General features: G+C 38.4%; 1 protein-coding gene across 7 annotated transcripts in view; it reads right to left on the minus strand.

The window, feature by feature from the left end:
• MAST2 (microtubule associated serine/threonine kinase 2) overlaps window positions 1-19,115 on the minus strand; it is a 197,486-nt gene that overhangs the window by 107,433 nt on the left and 70,938 nt on the right. For all 7 annotated transcript variants that reach the window (XM_072867325.1, XM_072867323.1, XM_072867322.1 and 4 more), the window contains exon 4: window positions 3,103-3,134. In XM_072867325.1, coding sequence (XP_072723426.1) covers window positions 3,103-3,134 — 32 coding nt within the window. The remainder of the gene's footprint in view (window positions 1-3,102; window positions 3,135-19,115) is intronic.

Genomic DNA, 19,115 nt, shown 5'->3' on the forward strand with positions numbered 1-19,115 from the left:
CTCATACTTGTATTATTCAACCTCTTAACAACCTACAACTCAGTTGAGTATAATTTCCTTTAGTGTATTAAACATAACCCCCCTACAGAAACACACACGCTTTAAGCACATTAACAACAAAATGGTATCTAAATAATCAGGCATTCCTCTTAATGTCACCTTGCATACAATTCCCCCATCTGTTTTACATGCCTGATCACTCTGTGCTGATTATTTCAAGATTAGACTGCAAGATCTCCAAGGGCAAAGCCATCGTTTACGGTGTGCTTGTGTTCCCTTCTGCTAATACGGAAGTAGCGTCGCTAATCAACAGACTTCACAGGCTCCATCCCACCATTCATTCTCTTCAGCTTCTACCCAAGACCTTTTTAGTTGACAAAATTCCTCATGCTCTCCTGCCAAAAATACTGAGACATCTAACTCCACTCCTTTTCCTTAGTATAAACAAGCATAGCAACTGTTGTTGTCCATGCCTACAATCAGCTCCTGCAGAAAAATAGATACTACTAAAACTGACCCAGGCAAATATGAAGCAATGAGAGTCAGATAAAGAAAAAGTTAAAAGCATTGTCAGGAAGAGCTCGCCCTCTTCCATTCAGCAACGACAAATACCCTAGCTCATCCACAGTGGAAAACCTTTCTAACTAAACAATCAACCAAAGCAATCACCTAGCAAGCAGCAATAATCAAGTCTTCACTCTGCTTCTGGCTGGCTGGAAAATAATAACTTCCTCCCCAAATACGATCTTTTTACAGTAGTAAATGCACCCCAGCCTCCAGACTAGCACACAGAAAAGTGCTGACTGGCTGTATATTTCTATATAATACAATTGCTACTGAACTGCTACAAAGGCTGGAGTTTGTGCAGAAAATGGATGCACCTCTTGAGGGTTTCTGGCTCCAAGCCAGATACTTCATCCTTCTGTCAGTTCCTCCTTCTGCTCCTGTCGGTGAGCAAAAGTCAATGAATGACAGTCAATGAATCAGGACCTAGCTACATCCATAACTATCCCTACTCATTAGCTACAGCACAACAAGAGCTTTTCAGAATAAATTTTATTTTCAGAATTTATTTTTGCTTATGAGGTTCACTGTTAACTTAATTTAAGCAGAGGAAAAGCCTCCAGAAGAACTGATAGTCTGTATTTAAGACTAAGTACAGTCTGTATTTAAGTGCACATCATTAGGCCACCCTTTTTGACAGAATAGTTGAACAAATTTATACATATTATATGTGCATTTTTAACATATATATGCACACACATATTATAATTATTCCCTTTCTTTATATAAATTTCTCTAATTCCTGATTCGAAGACTAAGTGGATTTTTTTAAACTCAAGTAAGCACTCTGATACTAGAATATGCAAATCATGTACATCAGCTCCACAAGACCCTTTTCAGCGAGCCTATACGCTAACAGTATGGCATCAACACAAACATACACAAGCCACAATGCACTACTGGCTTCTTAAATAGTCAAACTTTTCAAACAACAAGAAATCATTTGGTAGAACTGACTACAGAATCTGTAATTCCAGAAACAGCAATCAAATAATCAACTAGATAACACAGGCAACCAACTGAAGACATTTCAATTCTTCATAGATTTTCAGTTTCACTAGTAGCTACAACCTTGTGCTTAAAATTTATGGCCTGAATCTTTTTGACACAGGTTGCCAAATTTCTTCACACAATAATGGCTTAAAAGGCACTCACTTGTGGAAGAAAACTAAAGTGAAGTAATGAAAACTGAAGGTGTTAAGTCAATATAGAAATAAAACATTCAGTCATTGGGTTTAGTTACTACTAAATAAAACACTACACATTTGAAGCACTTCGTTTGTATCTTAGATCTTTCAAATGTACATATGTGAGTAGTTTTGTGTCATACCCACCTCCACGCTTGAATGAGGGAAGGGAATATCTCTGGCATCCTCAAGTTCAATTCCAAAAGTTTTGTACAAAAATATCTAAGTTACATTAAACAAAAAACTTACTGGTAACTCACTGCTCCACCATTTGTTCAAAGAACCTTCACAATCTTCAAATCATGAACACCACCTTTCTTAAAAATCTATCAAATATAGTTAAGCTAGCCTTTAAGGCATACTGGTTAAAAAAAATGAGCCAGTGTTTCATGTTCTTTATTAAGTAACTCCCTGGCTGGTTTACCATTGTCGTACGAACTGAGCAAAAAGGTCTGGTCATGCCCCATTTTAAAAAAAAGGCTTTTTGATCTGTTGTATTGTTCAGCCCTGAATCACTGGCACTACACAGCATTTTCCAAACACTCTTTCTTATACAAAGGCGATTGCTTACATTGAAAGACTGAAAATCATTTCTCATTAGAACCAGAAACGCGAGGAAGAAAGGTTATATGCTTTTGTGAGCTTCATGTCTGTAGTCTACAAGCTTTGGGAAACAATTTGAAATCATAATGCAATAGCAGGCAGTACAAAAGCTTTCTCTTGTATATAATGCAATCAATAATGCAATTTCTTCCACCATAAATCCGTAAGTATAGCAGAAGCTAAGCTCTCATAATATCATTGAAACACAAGTTAGTTCGCTAAAATTCTTTAAACATCATAATGCATTAAAAAAACATTGCTATTTGTTTAAACCACATTTTTAAAAGCCTACGGTTCCTGACATTTGCTACTTTGTCAAAACATCTCTATTACACTGACTGCTCCACAAACACCTGACCTGCATGGCCCAGGAGCAGTGTGCTTAGACTTCTGTCAACAGACTGTTTGAAGAGCAGTGATGAAGTTGTCCATGTCACATAAATAATCAGTGACTTCTGTGGAGTCACTTCAGTGATGTCAGTGCGAGCAACACAACACCGCAGCTACTTCCGTATCAGGATCAGCTCAAGCTGATAATTAGAAGTAAGCTTATGCTACTACTACACTTAAGGAAATGAACAGAGGCTTCAGTCTCAGGGAAACACAAGCTAGCTGTTTCGAAGTGCACAACAGATTCTTGAAAATGCTGACAGAGAAAACAGAGTATCTGCCCATTTAAATGATTTCCACAACTGAACAGCTATATACATTCAAGACAAAGTGATGAATAAAGGATAATTATACTTACAAGCTTCCTCTTCTGGGGAGACTGAGCTCCTTCTGGAAGAAAAAAGAATGAAAACCTTGAGTTAATTTTACTTGTTATGATATATTACTCATTTATTTATCAATAAATGACTGAGGTGAAATTAATAAAAAGCTGGCCATTTCCGAACGCATGCTCAGTGTATAGCATGTGTGCAGCACTGCTCCGCGTAAGAGGTGCATCTGCACGCATTCATAGCACAGTAGTCTGGGGTACAAAAGTTACTCATTTTGTCTGAATAATTACGGCCTTTGCAGTCACAAAATCATAAGTGCTCAACAGAGCAAATATAACTTTGAAATTTATGCCTAAGCGTAGATGTGGCAGTAATTAATTCTGTCCTATGTACCTCGTCAGCATCATATCCGAACCACTTCCAGAAGTGTGGTACGCAATATGCCTAGCATCTGCTGCATGTATCTTCTCACATTCTCACCGAAAGGAAAAATTAATGCAACAGAGTGGCTTTTGGGTTCTTTTCCAAGCATATACATCACTTGTGTTATATATTACCACAAAAAATCCAAGGCCAATGAAACACAATTCCCACTTAAAAGCAGCATTTTGCACCTAAGCAGCAACAGCAAAGGAAGACCGCGGATTTTAAGGTCTTTGTTTAAGTAAATAGACCGTGAACCGTGAGCACCCACGAGGCGATGACAGCACCCTGAATGACCAGCCGGCTTTGGTTTGCTTTTTAACGCCCACCCCAGCACGTCGCCGCTTCCCTCTGCCCAGGGCCGCCGGGCCCTGCGCTTCCGCGGGCCGCCGCTAGGTGGGAGCCGGCCCCCGCCCGCCGCCGCCCGCCACCGCCACCGCCACCGCCCCCGGCCTCGGCTCCGGCCCCGGCCCTGCCGCTGCCCCCCGCCCCGGCGCGCTCCTCGGCCGGACGGCGGCGCGCGGAAGCTGTGGATGAAGAGAAGGGAAACTGCTGTCGGGGGGTCGAAGGCAGAAAGGACCCGCGCCTTTCCCTTCTCACCAGACCTAACGCAATGAGAGCATTAAAAATTCCCCTCGCAGACTGGCCGGGCCAAGCCGAGGCCTGCCGTGCCCGACACGCCGCGGCAGGACAGGGCGGGCGGACGGACAAGACCTCGGAGACGTACTGGTGCTGGTGCCGGGCTGCTTCGCCGGCGTTTCACAGCAAAATGGGAAGCAGCGACATGGCCGATTTCAGTTTCTGACTTTCTGAGTACTGGTCTACGTGCTGTATTTTTCATCCCCACTAAGACAAAAACCAGTGTTTTCACTGCATATTGAAACAAGTCAATAGAAAAGCACAAATCCATAAAATCTGGTAACCTCTTTTCCATATTTAGTTATGGCATACATGCTGACTTAAATGATTAACAATGTTATTGACAAACTGTCAATGACTGGTCTGTTAAGTAATACACTGGACATTACTTAGCAAAGTTTTTCAAAGACACCAAAAAGTTACAGCTACTAGAACAAAAAAACAACAACAAAAATCATTAAATCTCAAACATGCTGTTGTTATTTTCAAGGATGAGCTCTCTACAATTTGAAATTTCATTACAGTTTACCAGTACTGAGCAAATTTCATGTGTGAATTATCACAAGGCTGACAGCTTACAGCATCAAGAAATAAATTCCTGTCATCAGACAAACTTGTCAAGATCTAATCAAAACATTTCAAGTATGTAAGATAATAAATCATTAGCATCCATAACAGGTTGTGTGTTTTATATTCTAAAAAGGTACTTATTCCACTCTCATTTGTTAGAAAGAATTAAAGTTTCCAACCGTGAAGTCTACGTAGCAATGACAGCTTTTTGCCACTGCAAATGGATAAAGAGGTAAGATATAGTTATTATACAGTGTTTATTATTCTGTTTGTGTATATAGTATATTACTTATCTATGCATATAAATCTCTTACAACATATGAGCAGATGTATTTAATTTATCCTCTTTAAAGAAGATCTGATATAATAAAGGTGCTTAGCAGAGGGTACTTTTCCTATTCAAATGACACATTCCCATTTATTCCAACACAGTCAGCCCCAGAAATTTTCAGAACGAATGAATAAAGCTCTGGAATTTCATGGTACTGGCCAAAAAAGGAAAACAGTGACCTTTAAATCTCTTTATCTACCTTCTAATTTTTGAGCTTTTAGGGTTCATGTTTACAAGCTTTGCTCTAGTCATTAGGGCTGAAAAGTCACTTAAAGAGAGAACGCTTCCTTGCAGCAGCACAGCTCCAGTAATTGTGACTTACAGACATACACCACGGGAATCGTGGTCCAGTAACAGGAGTGGACAAACCTTTTCCTTTCCTCTACTGTACAGTTGTTTTACTCACACAGTATTACCTTTAATACTTCCTATAATGTAGCTAATTCAGGATTAAATGTATGCAAGGTTAAAAGAAGGACTGACCTGGGCTTTGTTCCTGAAATCATCCTTTGAAATCTGTGATCAACTGAGTTTCCAAATAAGGAAGGAAAAAAGCGCTAGCAGATGACATCTCAATGCAATTGAAATATTATTCTAGCCACAGAGCAATTGTTTTCATTCTGCACCTCCACCTTGACAAACACAGTGCAGCTGTGGAATCAATAGGCAGTAGTTCAAATTCGATACCTTTGTGGTCTTGACAACAAAGAGCACAATCAAAGCAATCAATTTTTATACCTGTTGTTCCACTATGCCTCATTTCGTGTTAGTCTTAAAATCCCCTTCAAAAACCTTATCAGCCACACACCAAGCCATACCCTGACTCCCGGAGCACTTTTCCTGTCCTCTGGAGAAATGCCAAGCCTGCACCCTCCTAGCTATTCACCCTTTTCTGCTTCTCCAGAGCAGGGCTGGTAACAGCACTTCTTACAGTCCTCCAAAACAGCCCATGAATGGTGGGGCCAATGCAAAAGCATCAGAGCTGGAAGTTACAGAACTGCGAGCAGCATAATTATGAGCTTTGCTTTTCCTGAATCACCAGTGAGTTAGTATCTAAAGAAGTGACAACCCAGGGAAGAAGAAAGAAAGAAAATGCCTGGAGATGGAAGCAAGGAGGGAGCAGACAGAACCAATGACCTATTTCAGGGCACCTATTTGAGGATGTCCGCTGTCAGGAGAACACTGCAGATCTCCAGGGGATAGAGCGGACCAGAGATGGGGATGAACTCACAGGGTGGAGACTCAGCTGGGTCTTAAGATGGCTTAACACTTTATTGTGTGCAATGGGACCAACTAAGAGTTTACATCTAAAAATGATAGGGTAGTTTCAAACATATGAAGTAGCACTACAAAAACACTGATTAAATAATTAGGCAAAACATAGGAGAAAGTCCAACAGCAAGTACCTTATAAAGGTGAAACTACTCAGAATCAATTTTATATTACAGATTAAATGTATTAGATAGTAAATGATGAGGGACATGGTGTGATTTGACTGGTTTCCACCCACTCCACAAAGGAGTTTGGCATTACATGTCCATGTATCCTAAAAAAAAAAAATAATAAATCACATTTTAAGAGGTAAGATAACTAATAAAAGAGTGCTGAGCTGTGACTACTTGGTCTGAAACACTATTTACAGGGTGCAGCTGTAATCCTTTAAGTAAATATGCTAGTTTATCCTAAAGGACATTTTTCCTTTAAGACCACCCTTCTGATGAGAACGACACATGAACATTCAAGATTTCAAACTGCCTCTTCCGACAGCACATCTGTCTCCCGGAGCACTGGTGCTGCCAGTACCTATATATATTACCATTATTACTTCAGCCAGCCTCCATGCCACCTGCTCTCTAGGTCAATGATATAACCCTCAAAATAGAGGGTTACATTTATATTTGATTTATATGAAGTGATAAATAGCATAAGAATATTTTAAAAGATTGTTGCACATTATTCACCCAGAACTTTCACAAGTGGAAACAAGTAACTGCTTTCACAGATCCTAAAAAATAAGTGTATTAAATCTTGCAGTACCCAAATGACAGGAACAGACTGTTCTGAAAGTTAATTTTTTGTATCAGTTCCATACTTCAAGGCATAATTATTAAACATGCAACTTGATCTCTACATGACAAAAGCAGCAGCAGATTGTCAGACAACTAGTTAAAAATGAACCTTGGGAAAGAAATTCAGCATCGTGGAATTTATAAAAAGCTGGTTTGAATACCCTCCTTCAAGACAGTTCCTTATATTTGCTTCCCTTCATCTTAAGTTTATCATCTCTGATCATGCAGATATAAAATCAGTTGGATACTGCAACATGCTACAGTTCAGGTTTCACAATAGGACTGGATCCTCACTGGACCTATCGTTTTTGAGGCAGCAAGGAAGCTAGAAGAGAAAATAAATTGGCCATTTTAAGCATCACTTTTCTGTTTACATAATACAGTTTAGTGCATAGATACTGAAAAATTATTCTATTGTGATCTTTTGTATACAGAAACTGCATCTGAAAACAAGAATGTTTCAGGCAGCAGAAAGAGTGCTGCCTTTTTGCATACGTATATGCACACAATACGAAATGGAAATGAAGTCTGGAAATCTATTTGTTCATTGACCTACAATACAACCTATATCTTTTAAACAGATATGTGACGTGATACAAGTGTGAAGAAAACAGGAGCCCATCACTCAAAATTGTCACTTTCTCTCAGTCTTGTAATTTGTCCTTGAATATGTAGCTGCGCATATGGCACAGACCCACAGGCAAAGTTGGATGCTAGAGTCTGCGCTGATGGCAGCTTAAATGTAGTCCTTTCAAATTAAAGTGAGAACCATCACTACACTCAGGATGATCCATATTTTTGCCAGAGCAGACAGCGTGATTCCTGAGATTGCCTTTGACCTTGGCTTTCTTGCAAGGTAGCTCACTATCATACCAGTTGGGACAATAGACAAATATTTTTACAGCTGTAACAGTAAATACATTTCAGTTAATAAGTTAATATTTCACAGATGATGAAATTCCACTGACACTCATTGACCTGGTACCATGCACTCATGTTTTAATATTTTTCCTTTGCTGACTATGTTTGCTTTAGGGTATACTACCAACCAGCAGGGGATTAATTAAATCTCTTTCTATACATAACCATTTGCATTACAGAAATGATATAATGAGGGTTGGAATCTCCAGTTCTGATGGAAAATACAACCTGGCTATGCAAGGACAAACCGTAATCCATCCATCAGATTAACAGGAAGGAATTTTTCATGGTGATTAAAAAAAAAAAACCACCCCACACTAAGCTTCTCTTTCTCCTATCAGTATCTGTCAAGAAAAATAATTTCCTTCTTTTCACTGTATCATTGTAAATGGTTATTAAAAACGGTACTTCTCAATTTCTCTCTCTAGAAATGATTACATCTGAACTAGTTTCCCAAACTCATCAGCAAAGAATTTTAAACAGCAACACTAAAACCGTATCTGTATTGAATGTCAGATTAACCTATGGAATACGCTGCAGATATTTTCTATAATTTACTGACTTTTTAGAAACTAAATTCAGGATCATACTGTTAGATCATCTGCTTAGCTACAGACACGCTTAAAATACAGAAAATGAATACCCAAGCTCTTGCCAATATCATTCAAAATATTGAGAGGACACAGAGTTTAATTCCCAGACCTTTCTCCACACTGTACAGAATTTATGCCTGCAATCACACAAATCCTGAATTGCCATGGATTAGTGCAGTTAGTGCAATTAGTGCAATTAGTCCCAGTGCATCTTCCCATATTCCCAGTACCAGCCAAACTATCTGGAATAGCCCTTTCCTTAGAAATCTCACCTTCATGGCGCCAGAGCCTTCAGGACAATGTGCGTGGCACTAGGATAGTTAACAGTATACCTGTTCACCCAGTGTTACCCTAAACATACAAGTTCAAAGCAAATTAAATGTATTATTTGGATTAGTTCTCAAACTCCACAGAAGCTATGTGTCAGTAAAAATGTCATTTGCAAAGTAGGTTAACATATAAAACCAAACGGGGAAAAAAAAACCTCAGCTGTTTAACTAACAGGTGACCCTATTTCTCTACATAATCAGTTTATATCAGTCTTCAAACCCACAGATCACGAATCAGCCAGTGATGCATTCAATGTTTTTAGCATCTTCCAACCTTTCTCTTCTCTTCAGCTTAGAAATCCCTTACTAATCAGGGGGGGAAAAAAAAAAAGCAGCCTTTGGATTTATTTCAAATTGTAGTTACTGCAGAAGAAAATAAAGCTAAAAGCCCTTTAAACTTTAAGGAAAATTCTCAAACACAGCAAATTATTTTCCCTCCCCCACCAGCCTTCCTGCCTGGGCAACACGAAGTTCTTCCTTTGTAGGCAAAGCTAAGGATCCAGGTCACATCTGTACATTAACCTGTCAAGAATATATGCCTCCAAAAGTTGCCCACTAACCTTTCATATCACTTAACCTCAGGGCTTTCCATAAGATTAAGGGTATTGGTTACTTGACCTAAAATAATTCAAGAACACATCTCAAAACAGACAAGAATTCCCACTTTCCTCAGAATATTTTCAGTGCCCACTCAGATCAATACATTTTAGTAAGCTGAAGTGTCTACTCCATATTTTGTACATTACATCATGTTTTCAAGCCCAAAATACAACATTATGCATTACACCATGGGCCAGACTGAACCCACACATGGTAACAAACACAACTGAAACCACACATCATGGCTTGGATAGGCAGATGACAATAAAAATGATGCATGCAAATGACATTCCCAAGTGGGTGAATGGAGAGTTGCCCAACCCCAGGAATAAGCCAGCTGCCACAGCTGAGCTACAGATTACGGGACGAGTAGGTGTCTGCAGCCAAGGGCAGGGTGGTACACACACATCCCTCGCTACCCAGAGCAATGAATGACTTGCAATTCTCCAACTCTCATTTCCTCCGCAGGATTCATTCCTATCTCTGTTATTTGGGACTAAGAGCACAGGGTCACTCTAATTTCATGCGATCAGTCAAGCAGCAGTCTCTTTCTTTTGAAAGTAAAGAAAACAGCTAGTTTCGTATTTGATTCCAAGCTTTTCAGCTGAGGTTAAACAGCGAATGGTTTCTGCAAATTAAAGACAACCTCTGGGAACCCTGGTCACATCAAGAATAGCAGGAACAGAAACTCACCTGTTTAGTCCTTAGATGTCAGCAAACTAATTTACTATCAACTTGATTGTTTTCCTCAAGGCTAAAAAAAAGTGTAGCAGCAGCCCTCTTCAAATACACTTGCCAAACATTTTTGACTGATATGTAGCACATAAAAGATTATGTTTCGAAGATGTAATTTCATTTGCAGGAAAAAGTAAATTTAAAGATTACAGCTTGAATTTTGCAACCCAGAGTCCTAGATGTGGCACAGAAGCATAGAAGAAATAGCAGAGCAAAAGAAAAAAAGGTAGATTTGCTCTTGTAACAGACAATCCATAAATTGCAACAGCAGTAGCTTCAGAAGACCACTGTGATAACTTATTCCCTGAAATAAACAATAACAGCTACCCAAAATATGCATATGGATCAATGAAATAAAAAGCAAGATGCATAGTAGTCCTCTGTAAATAAAATGCAGGTTATACTTTAAAACCTGAGAAATAACACCCTTAATAAATGCTCCAAATCTTCCTTATATGCTTTATATTTTTGCACAAATTAGCCTAAGGGAGAGGGAATATTGAGAGGAATAAAGCACACAGCTTAGCTCATTAATCTTTCTTATTACTTAATTCTGGTTTCACAAGGCCATGAAGCAGATTACTGATCCACCCTATGTGTGAAACAGCCTGCCCAGCACTGAACAGTCATCCAAAATAATGGGAGCAACTGTTCAAAATTCTCTTTCATTTTGCCAGACTGCAGCAGTTTCAGAAATTTAAGTCAAAAGGTCACGTTCTACAAAATTTCGGAAAATGCAGAAAAGAGTGTCATCTTGGAGACATACAGGACTGCAGCTGTAACACTATTGTTAGAAACGGCTCTTAAAATTACTCTGTCTTGACTTGCACCAAAAATTCCTTCAAGACTGGGCATGCAATGATCACAAGGAAACAGTCACAGCTGCTAAAAATGCCAAGAGCATTACAAATAAACAAATCCAGTTTTATTCTCTCCCTTGTTGGCTCGTACTAATATTAATCTATGATTAAGTCAGCTGTCATTTCTACTATACACATATCTACTCCTTAAAAGGTTGTCTCTCAAAGAATTGACAGCTGACATCAAGGCTACCTGGCCACCAATTTGATTTATAAAACTCTTTAAACATCCTTTATTGAACTTAAAACTGAATAATCAAGCCCAGCGTAATTTTGGTGAGTTTGGGGACCCTTCTGGCTTATCCTACATTAAAAGTTATATAAAACAATGTGCATCTCATGAAAACTCCTGGACCTGCTCACCAGCTCATATCCATTCAATGCACTGTTAATACATACTGTGAACAAAGATGAAAGGTTACAAAGAAAATTATATTGAAATACATTGGTTGAGAGACAATCTCCGACACTGTAGTTGAACCAAGAAGAGGTACATGGTCAGCTCAATATTAACATAATCAGCAGTATCTTGCAACAGTCCAAAGGGTTCTGTTTATTCTGTTAGGCTGGTTTCTCACCAACTCCCCAGTTGTAAAGTATTTGGAACCAGACAAGCAGAAATTAAGTTTTGGTGGTTGTTTTTGAGAGGCATTCCACATGTATCCAACTGCTTTGTCAATGTTAGGCTAAGACTTTTAACACATCAACAGAATTTTATCTTTACAACTACTTCTCAACTAATTTAGGCAAAAAGAAAATCTGTGTCAGACCAGTCTCCCAAGAGAGCTGGACAGCTTGGCAACCCCTGAAATAAGGCCAAGTTTCCCAATAGTGAAGCTCTGGGAGAAAGTCGTAGGGAAGAGAAACTTTTTAGTTCCTCAAAAAGCCTCAACAGTGGAGGTGTCTCCCATCCTCCCCTAAAGCTGCAGCAAGACAATGCCACACAGATCATGTGAAAACACTCTCAGAAATTGAAAGCATAAGCAATCAATTTTGAAGATATTTAGTAATTAGTCCTGAAAGGAATTCCAAGCATATAAAGCTCCTTTGCCTTCATCTAGTTTATGACTGATAGCATCTGTAACCTCACGAGGCATCCATTAAGTTCAGTAGCTAATTACATCTGCTCTGACTGGACATTATTTACAGAACAAGCAGATGTAATTTTTCACTGCTTAGCTAGTCTACATGCGGCACTTCAGCTTACCCCTCTCAAATCATTGCTTCTCAACAGAAGCAGGGCAGGAGGGACAGGCAAAGGGTGCTCTGATCATTTTTTGCAAATGAATAGTTAAAGGCCATCATCCACTTAATGAAGAAATCCACATGCTGAACACCATGTGAAAATTTGGAATAAGCAGATGCCAGCCAGTATTTACATCTTTGTAAGCAGCCAACAGAATTTTAACTTCTCTTTTTGCCCTCAAAAGTGAATGGTCTCTGATATTCCTTATGTCCGCTGGGCTCCAAACTGCAGCCAAACTGAAACATAAATCCTTGACAGAAGTGATGAAAGAAAGGGCTCTGTTGCTTCATTCCCAGATAATAAATATTTTTTACAGCAAAAGCCAATAGCCACAGAAGTTTTACATTTGCATTATGTGTAAAGGAAAGAGTCATCCCCTGGAAATATAAGATGGTTACACACCTAGTGTGACTCATTTGAGAGTTATAACACAAAGTATTTCTACAACTACCTGTTTATAACTAGTTCTGGAAAACAATATTTTCAGTGAAAAACAAACATTAAATTGAAACATGCTCTCCTATCATCTCTTTCACACATACTTTGAAACAGGTATTTTATCTGTTTAGGAATATTTAAATGAACCATAAAGACAAAAAAAGAGATTGGAAATTAGATGGTCCTCTCAGTTTTGATGAGGTAGAACTGTAATAACCACCAACCTTACCCTAATTTTAAAATTCTAATCTTGGACTATCTTAATTTCAAGGAAACAACACTGCATGTCATGTTCACATGTGGCAAGGCTCTGAAGGTGAAATATAAAACGTGAAACTGCGAAGTGGTGCTAGGCCAAACCCAAGATTAATTTACAGATCAAACTGAGTGTGGTGAAAGGTTTATATTGGTGTATGCAAGACAATCTTCAGGCTTAGAGGAGGTGGAACGTATCTTGCGAAAGCGACAGCTATTGCTTTCAAAATGAAAGGCAGCAGAGCTGGGAACCATAGGCACTGACTGACCTCATCCCTGGGCATGTTTTTAAATAACCGCATCCAGGCCTATCCTTCAGGTATATCATAAATTGTGCAAATGTCAAGTGAACTAAGGTTTTTGGATCTCTAAGATTTCTCATATGAAAAAGCATGTGATACATCTAAACATCTTTCACTGATTTATTTCTGAACAACCTTACATTTAATACAGTTGGATAATTCAGACTTACTTGGTGCCAAGAGATCTGTTTCAGAGTAAAGTAAAATTCATCCCCAATTAAAGTACGGGTAAAATACAGGCACTCACTCCCAAAGCACAGATTTGAGAAACTGCAGACTGTGCCTAATGACTTTTAGTTCTGATGGGCGATTAGTGTGCTCTGTAATGGACTGACAGAAACAGCTGATTCTATTACAAGGACATGTTCTGGCTAGGATTTTCTTTCTGTTGCATTTAAATTATAAATATGAACTCTCTGGAAAATATATGAAAAGATATTAATCAATCTCTAAAACTTCTGTCTTCTACCATACTTCAAATTAGACCAAACACTGCCTTCATCACCAGGAAAAGCCTCTCAGGTACTCAGGACTGTCTGTACCCTCATTACCCTTCCATACTATCAAGCATAGAGTTCTCTTCATCCTCTACACCTTTTGGAAGAAACTGCAAGTTTTTTTCATTCAGGTGTTGGCTTCAAATGCAGATTTTAAGGTATATTCCAGTTCGTACCTATGGGTACCAAAGAAATTTCTGAAGTCTTTGCAAGACTTGCAAATTCATCAAAAATTGTCATTGAACAGTCTTTTTCTCCAAAGAGGATTTGGGAAGGGGATTTTCCTGAACCTGACAGATCTCACAACAGCTAGGCTAATCGATGTCCTTGTTCAGACTTCCAGGTTCAATTCAATGCACGGTGAGAGCACCCAGCTCACAATAGCTTCTGGGGAGTCAAAAAGTCTTTAATACATTATTTTTAACTCATTGCCTTTACTGTACTGTAGGAGAACTGGAATACCAGAATCTAAGTCCATGCTTCTCTAATACACATTTCATACAACCTACAAAAAGTTATACATACTGTAAAGAAAAAGTAGCATGTAAAGTGTAAACCATATTACAGGCAAATTTTTAGTACATCCAAAAAATTAAGTACAGAAGTGGTGCAAGCACCTAAAAAACAGCTGTATACCTCTGCACAACTTTCTCACTGTTGTTTTTCAACAGTTTTGTTGCAATTTTCTTTTGCCTATCCCACTCCACTAACATCAGCCCCAATTCAGTAGCTTTTCTCAGAGTAGAAGTTACAATTTTTATGTGCTTGCCACATATGTTAGAGGACATTTTGTACAAAGATTACAACATATTTGTTGTAGATGTTAAAACACTTAATTTTCATGATACTCGCTAATGACAGAAAAATTCTTGTAAGACTTTTCACAGAACCTTTTGCATTTTTATTTGAGAGGGATCAAATTACAAAGAAAAAGCTAAAGAGATAAAAGTTTAGTGACCATCTGTGAAGAAATAACCTAAATCAGTTGCAAAGAAAGACCCAAGATTTAACTTTCCAATAGCAACCTTCTACCTATATGCTCTTTGGTATAAGTTGTCTTCTCCATCAAGAAAATCCTTAGTTTATTTCCTTTAAATGTTTAACTCGTTAATCCATATTTAGACATTAACATTTTCTCTCAGACAGTGCTTCCACAAGCTGCATGACTCACCAAATTCTCACAAGTGCAACTTCAGCAGCCAAAACCAAGGATTAATAAAAGAATTAAAGTGATCCTGTAAAATCATTCATTGCATACACAAAACCTGAACTAAGTTCATTCATTCTCCTCTAAATTTAAATTCTGTAATAACTGGTCTCTTTCATTTCAATAAAACAGTTTAGAAATTGATAAACTAGTTCAAACATACTCTGACTTTTTTTTTTTAATATTTTTACTTTTTCGTTTCTCACGAAGTAAAAGCACAGCAAAGAAAAGGAAAGATGGTGATTCCCCTTTAAATCCTATTCCTGGGGCTAAAACATTATGCCAAATTCACTGTCGTATTTTAAGCATTTCAGTTTACTTAAGAGGAAAGACACACCTTCAGACAGAAACTTTCAGGATCTAAGGGTTTGTTTTTAATACGGACTCTGTTTGCTGAATTCAGAATTTTAACAATGGAAAGCAAAACCACCATCTAGTCCAGAAATTACAGATGACTGGCTATAGGGGGACTTAAGTAACATACATAAACACAACGTAATCCCAGTGCAGCTTCTGGGGTTACTGCAGACTTACATATATGCTAAGTGACATTTTAGACTTAACATCTTAAATGGTCTTTTCTCACTTATATGATAAAAAAAGGCAAGTCACAGGTAACACTCTTGGTTTTTTCCACTGTTATTAATTCCCCACTATCTTTTTAAATAATGAATTAGACTATGACTTTTTTCTGCCCATCATGTATTTTTATAGAAGTATTTATCTTTGAAACAAATTAAAACATCAGCTTAACATTTATCTAAGAAAAATACTGAGATGGCTCACACAGAGACAAGAACTATCAGAGGTTTGGCAAAAAATATATGTATCTTCAGGAAAAAAAGGCAGATTTTCAGATATAGTAAGTCCACTGTCTTACTAGGAGATGAGCCCCTGCCAAAGTGCATTGCTTTGTTAACATGGTGTTGGAATATTTCAGCTGGAGGTAAAGCAACTCAAATCATACTCCCTCCCCCACCTGAAGCTGTAAGAAGCTAGCCAGCATTTATGCCTGGTCTGCTCAAATTGCAATGTACAACTTGCTTAAAAAAATAAAATCAATAGACATTATGCCTACTTATTTAAAAATCAATAAACATTATAGATGAATAAAATATTCTTTTTGTTTTCCCAATAATTCTAATTGAATATTTATAAGCCTCTCTACCCAAGTTTAACATTAAATGCAGATGTACACAGAGCATTTAAATGTGTACTGGTTCTAGGAAGCAGAATCTGTACTGTAAAACAAACTAGAAAGAATTATTTGTAAAGTAACTACTGAAGAGTACTAAACCTTATTTTCAGTCTTAATACTTCCAAGTTTTGCTCATTTCATATACTTAAATAGCATTCCACTGCCTGTGCAGTCGTAGAGAGATAATGAACAAGATATAAAACTGATAAAGCAAATGACTGACAAAAAGACAGTATTTTCAAAACAATATAGGGACCTCACTGCACAAATTTCCATTAATTTCAATGGAAAAAGTGGGAAATTAAGTTCATTGTACTGCCTGAAAATCTCCATCTGTGGTTTCCTTCATACCTAACAGGCTTTTGATTTCAGAGATTCAGGTATTCCTATCAAGGTGAATAAGTCCCTGGAGCCTGAGAAATGTAGGGAGCAAAAAAGGGCTCAAAAAGCCAAGAGGAAAATAAACAATATAATAGCAAGATACAGGAAAGGGAAATGAATCTGCCTACAATGCCAGTTAGCTGCCATGTGCAATACTGAGCAATGGAGCAAAGCAGAACTTACAAGTGCTTCCACATTAATTCTAGAAGCCTGAAAAATAAACAAAAGTATATTTGGTATCAAACCACCACCCTCTTTAACAGGCATCCCACACACCTACCCACAGGAGGATAACCTATGGGATAGTGTTGTCAGTATCTACTTTTCAGGAATGATGGATTAAGATGTATGGGCAGGGAAGTGGCTCTGTACATGAAGTTTACGAGGATAAAAATATTACAGAAGAAAAGCATCATGGAATCTCTTTGGGCAGGAATCACAGCCTGTAATAGCAAAAAATGCAGTTCCAGGACTGTGCTACCAACTCGCATATCAGGACAATGACAACAATCAGGAAACATTAAATAAGGTTAGGGAAGCTGCAAAGTTAGGACAAGTCATGATAGTGGAAGATTTCAGTTGTCTTCACAGACTGAGCCAGTGCCTCATTAGGATAAGCAACAGAGGGAATATTTTGGACATAATAAAATAATTGCTTCCTGGAAGACCAGTGAACTCCAAGAAGAGATGCTATTTTGGATTTGTCTCCGGTCTTCTACATTCTTTTTGATTTTTAGTGCCCACAGCATATATCTTGACTGAGGTGCAGCATTCCTCCTGGGCAGACGCCTTCAGTCCCAAAAGTTTGATCAGCTCCCATCACACCTAATCTCTTCTTTTTACACCATTATGTCATCCACACATGGGGGCTGCTAATCTCTTGTCTACCAATTCCCACACGTGGAGCTGGCAGGTATTACAGAGAATGTTATCACAGAAATCTTGTATTTCAGTGTCCCACTTGGCAACCTGAAGTTAGCCTCAAGAGTATCCCTCCGCAACCATCCTACATCAGAAATCCATTTAACCGCATTTCACAACAGAATCTCCCACTACCACAATCAGCTTCCCTTTATCCTTAGGGATCACCTCTGCTGCAGGACCCTCCTCAGTACAGAAGGATACAGTGACATCACCTGGAAGGTGGGTCTTGTCCAAAAGATTGGGTCCATGCTTCCCAGCAGGTTGCCCTCTTTTTCTGAAATGCACATCCTCATCAGCAGCACAGAGGCTGCCACAGTTAAGATGGGAGTACCCTATCATGTCTCTGTAGGCCTCATCTATGACCCTCTCTGCTAAGTTGGTCCAGTTCAGCTACTTTCGGCTTAAAAGAGCAAATCTATTCTCTTAGTGCTGGGAGCTCCTTGAGCTGCATGCACACTTTAAAGGCCTGCTCCCTGACTACATAATCATATATTTTGCATTCTCTGCAATAACTGGAGAACCCTTCACTTACACACTAGATTTTTATTTGTATCTTGTGTTTAAAATGTGTTAGGTATTGGAAGCTAATATTAGTTAAGCTTCTCCTTTAATTAAGTGATTAAGATTACTCTCTTCCCACCCTATTCTACTTTTATTAAGCAAATTAGAAACAGTTGAGATATATCCAAAAGCATGTTTGGTTTGTTGTTTTGTTGGGTGGGGGTTATTTTTATGCTGACTTGAGGCATTCTCTCTCTTCACTGATGACAGCCAACCTTTTTGTTGTCCCCTGTTCACTGTACAAATTAGAAAACTCTATTACTTGCACTCCTGCATCTCTGAATAGGCTAAGCATTCTCAGTATCCCATATGCTCAGACAGAAAGCTGGGTAATGTTTTAGGCATCCTACATACAGAAGTGAAAAAAACAAATGCAGAAGATAAGTAGTAAATTATTTTATTACAGCAAAATGTTAGATAGGGGACCTCAAGGTTTTCCATTAATTCCAGCACACAGTACCTTAGTAGACACTGCACAAGACCAAACATGCAGATTTTCTGTAAATCCCTGGCAGTGTAAGGAACTGATTAGGTGAGTGGTCAACACAATGCCAGAATCGATATATACACAACTAACTACTCATACACCCACATAAGGCCAAACTAGCACCAATTTCAAAAAGGATAGGGGAGCAACTGTGAACAGTTCACTGAAGACAATATACAGCTGGAGTCTGGAAAAAAAAGCAAACAAGCTGTTAGGCAGCATCAAGAGCAGGATGGAACATAATATGGAAATTATTATAATGCCATTAGCTCAATCAGAAACACATCAGCAGCTATGATGCCATGTCTGGTTCTGGTCATGTCATTCACAAAGACAAATCCCAGACTCCTAGCTGAGAGAGCTAGCTACTATTCTTAAAATTCATTTTCCTATGTAATATATACTTGAGCCCGAAACTAGAAAAAAATTCCAAGCTCCAACTTTAAGGAACAAGTTTTCAGAACAGAGGAAAT

This window comes from Ciconia boyciana, chromosome 7, assembly GCF_034638445.1.
Source record: "Ciconia boyciana chromosome 7, ASM3463844v1, whole genome shotgun sequence".
NCBI lineage: Eukaryota > Metazoa > Chordata > Aves > Ciconiiformes > Ciconiidae > Ciconia > Ciconia boyciana.